Here is a 4,128-nt window from a genome sequence, read left to right as displayed (position 1 = left end):
TGCCACTTAGTGTCTGTGTGACTTTACTCTCCAAGATGGGCCTGACTACACCCAGCTCACCGAGTTGCTGGGAGACAGTGGGAGGAAAGGGCTGCTGTAAAACCCTCACTCAGCACCCAGCAACATAAGCGAGCCAGCTCCCGGCCTGCGTCCCAACTCCCACTCCTACCCCACAACAGCCTGGAGGTCGTCTAGGAACACCATGCAAGCTCTTTCACTTGGCTCTTTCCTTCCTCCCTCAGGCTGTGCGGTCCCAGAAGATTCCTCGGAGGCACCTCCAACCCCATATCATCACTTCAAGAATGGAGACCACACAGAATTGTTGCATTAACCAGAAATTCAGCTTTATTAGCCCACCACCAGCAAAGAGGGAGGGAAGGCAGCTGGGAGCCGCATAGGGGGAGCAGGAGCCAGCCCGGGCCTTCGGGCGGTGAGCCTGGCGGGTGGGCAGGCGGGAGGGCAGGCGGGAGGCTCCAGGAGAAGCCGCTGAGGGCTTGGAGCTCTGGGCCGGGCAGAAGCCGGATGAGCCCTCCTCCTTGAGGATGGACCGGGTCAGCCGACCAGAGGAGGACGGGAAGGAGGAGGTGAAGAGTGTGGGAGAGAGGAGAGGAAGTGAGAAGGGCACTGGGAGGGCCGAGGGCTCAAGGGTGGCCAGGACCCTCAGGAGCCTTACCTTCTCAGGAAGCAGTTTTGGCCAGATTGTTTCTGGGAGGAGAGGCTGTGCGGGAGAAAAGGCAGAGCAGTCAGGTGTGCTGGGAGCAGCAGGGGCGGGGCTGAAGTGCCCAGGGGGTCTGGGCACTCACTGGGCGTCCTCGCCCTCCAGCAGGCGGCGGTAGGTGGCGATCTCCTGCTCCAGCCGGGTCTTCACGTCCAGCAGGATCTTGTACTCCTGGTTCTGCTGCTCCATCTCGCAGCGCAGCTGGGCCAGCTGCTCCTCCAAGCTGCAGATCTGATCCTGGATCTGGGCCAGCTGCAGGCAGTAGCGGTTTTTGGTCTCCTCCAGGCTTTTCTCCAGGAATGCTTTCTGTGAATGGGAGGGAGAGAGAGAGTCAACAGAGGTGATCATTGTTGACCCCCTAAGTCTCTGGGCACGTGTCCTGAGAGGTGCATGGATTTTGACTTCAGCTGGGCTGCTGATGAGCCAGACAATGTGGAGAAAAGTTATTCCAGGGTTGGTTCTGGGCTTTAATTTCTCTGTCTATATAACGGGTGCAGTGATCCCTCCAACCCACTCCTGGGAAAAGAGGAGGAACCATGCGGTGGTAGGGTTCCATTACAGGGGGTGGTGCCATTGCTGGCGATTTGGAGACTGGGGCTGTGCCCTCCTGGTCCTTCTCACCATGCAGAGCTGGGACTGCAGCTCAACCTCCAGGCCCTGGAGCACCCGCCAGAGCTCATTCAGCTCACTGCGGCTGTTCTGCATCAGTTCGCTGTTAAAGGCCGCTTCTTTGTTCAGCTCCTCAGACTGAGACAGGAAAGAACAGAAGGTGTAGAGTGCTCCAGAGGCCCCCTGGCTGGGAAGTCTGGCAGGAGGGCTGAGGACCCACGTCCCACCTTGCTCAGGAACCAGGCCTCAGCGTCCCTGGGGTTCCTGTCTGCTATCTGCTCATACTGGTCACACATCTCATTCAGGATGCGGCTCAGGTCCACACTGGGGGCGGTGTCCATCTCCACGTTGACGTCCCCACCAGTCTGATTCCGCAAGGCAAGCATCTCCTAGGAAGGGATGTGAGGAGGTGCTCAGCTAACCCCTTCCCTGGCCCCAGGTGCATTTGCAACCCCACTGGACCTGCCTCCCTGCACCAGCAGCAACCTTACCTCCTCGTGGTTCTTCTTCAGGTAGGCCAGCTCCTCCTTCAGGCCTTCAATCTGCATCTCCAGGTCAGTCCTGGCCAGGGTCAGCTCGTCCAGTACCCCGTGCAGGCCATTGATGTCAGCCTCCCCACTCTGGCTCAGGGTCAGCTCATGCTCATACCTGGCAAGACAAAGGTCAAGGCCTCAAGGTCCATCATGAGGCTTCTGAGGCTCAAGACGTGCTCATCCTCCTGGCTGGACAACCCCACTGCTCTCCCTCTGCTCACTTGGTCCTGAAGTCATCAACCGCCAGCCTGGCATTGTCAATCTACAGAAGGGGCTGTACATTCTCTATGGTGGCCTCGATAATCTGCAGAGGGGATGAAGGACAGGTCTGGTTAGCCAAGGCCCTGCTTCTCAGAAGTGAACAGCAAAGATGAGAGAAAGAAGCCTCCCCAGTCTTGAGAGCTGTCTAGCTGGTAGGTCAGGCTTTACACCCCCAGTCAGCCTCAGGTGCCTTCTCCACCGAGCTCAGTGTGTGGGGGTGACACAACCACATATCCCCCACCACATCCTGGGCCCAAGCCTGAGAGAAGCTGAATCCAAAGAAATGCTTGCATGGAGTAAGAGACTCAGGGTGCCAGCCCAGCTCAGACACCCTGATGTTGAAAAAGGACCCTCTGCCACCAAGTCTAAGTGGCCTGTGGTCACTCCTCAAAAGCAGGCTTCAGTCTCCCTCTTTGTAAAATGGAGACACTAGCAAGTGTTTTTCTAAGGGCCACTGCAGCCATGATCTCTATCAACACTCCACCACCAGAGCCACCCACCTGGCCAACCCACCTTGTTCCTCAGATCCTCAATGGTCTTGAAACAGGGGCTATAGTCGCGGGCAGGCCTGGGCCCCTGACTCTGGTACCAGTCATGGATCTTCGTCTCCAGCTCCCTGTTGGCCTCCTCCAGGGCGTGCACCTTGTCCAGGTAGGAGGCCAGACGGTCATTCAGGCTCTGCATGGTGATCTTCTCATTGCCAGGGAGGAGGCTACCATCGCCACCCCTGTACCCTACACCAAGGCCACCCCCATATCTTCCAACCAAGCTGCCACACAGAGCCCCTCCAAGGCTGCTGCTGAGGCCACCACCATAGCCACCCCCCAGCCCGCAGACAGCCCCGGAGGAGTAGCGAGGGGAGCAGGATACGGACAGGCGCCCATAGGCGCTGGAGGCCCGGCAGGAGCTTCCAGATAGGACAGAGGACACGCAGCTGGAGCCACCACCGATGCAGCTAGAGCCCTTCACGGAGCTGGAGGAGGTAAACTGGCAGCTGCAGGTGGACATGGTGAGAAGCGAGAAGAGCAAGGTGCTCAGGGAGGCCAAGAGGATGCTGAGGCGGCCTCGAACACAGGAACATTTACATGCATGTGAGGAAGGCGGGGCTCCCCTCCGGATTTCATCACGCCGGGTCCCATCCAACGCCCTCTCTGGATTATTCAGCCCAGGGTCGATGCACTTCACTCTGTTCTGCGCTGAGTTCCCACCCAGCTTTTGTTGTTTGTTTGTTTTTTTTGGGGGGGGGGTAGGTGTGGAGCCAAGAGAAAACACACCAACTCGAGTTGGTGGTGACTCAGGCTAGGCGACAAGGATCTGGCTCCCGTCCTTAGAGCCTGAGGGGCCAGCAGTGCCCTGGCACAGGCGACTCTGGGGTGACTGCATCCCCGGGTAGTGAGTCAGGCCATGGAAGGACTCCCTGACCCGTGGTGACAGCCTTGGATGAACGGCCTCAGTGATGCTGTCCAGGGGCTGTCTCAGGAGACAGCTGTGGGATCCTGGCTGTGGACAGGAGAGCTGGGTTCATGGCCCTGCTCTGCTGTGCTCGCTGTGTGAGCTTCTTCCTTCTATGAGCCTCAGTAAAGTGATAAGGCTGGACTGGGCAATCTCAGTTCTAGTTCTGAAAATTCTATGACTCTTTCCCTTACTGGATTCAACTTCAGTTTCGGGGGTTGCTTTTGAGTCCCCAGGACCTCCTGGAAGTGGTATGTACCATGAAACCAGTACATGGCAGCTTGAATCCCTGCCCTGACAAGCTACATGGCATAGGCAATCCTTTGGTCTATGAGCCTCTGGGCCTCAGTTTGCTCATCTGTGAAAGGGGAGGACATACCACTAGCCACAAAGGAACATGCATGAAAGACCCCGCTGGCCCCTCCCTAGTGGCCACCCTTGCCCCCCTCCAGTCTCCCCTTCCTTCCTTTCAAGCCCAGCTACCCCTCACCTGCCCCTTCTCACCTACCTCTGTGCTCCGGCGCCTCCCTCCCTCCCCCTGGCCCTCCCCTCTGC

General features: G+C 58.2%; 1 protein-coding gene across 1 annotated transcript; it reads right to left on the bottom strand.

The window, feature by feature from the left end:
- Positions 1 to 799: 799 nt before the first annotated feature.
- On the bottom strand, positions 800 to 3,129 carry LOC104990466 (keratin, type I cytoskeletal 16-like). The gene is given in 6 exon segments (XM_010842548.1): positions 800 to 1,024; positions 1,340 to 1,465; positions 1,555 to 1,716; positions 1,819 to 1,975; positions 2,082 to 2,164; positions 2,635 to 3,129. Coding segments are annotated over 6 exon segments (1,248 nt in total).
- Between the last annotated feature and the right edge of the window lie 999 nt (positions 3,130 to 4,128).

This window comes from Bison bison, unplaced genomic scaffold (assembly GCF_000754665.1).
Source record: "Bison bison bison isolate TAMUID 2011002044 unplaced genomic scaffold, Bison_UMD1.0 scf7180017864180, whole genome shotgun sequence".
Lineage (NCBI taxonomy): Eukaryota > Metazoa > Chordata > Mammalia > Artiodactyla > Bovidae > Bison > Bison bison.
This window is presented reverse-complemented; position numbering and strand designations above follow the sequence as displayed.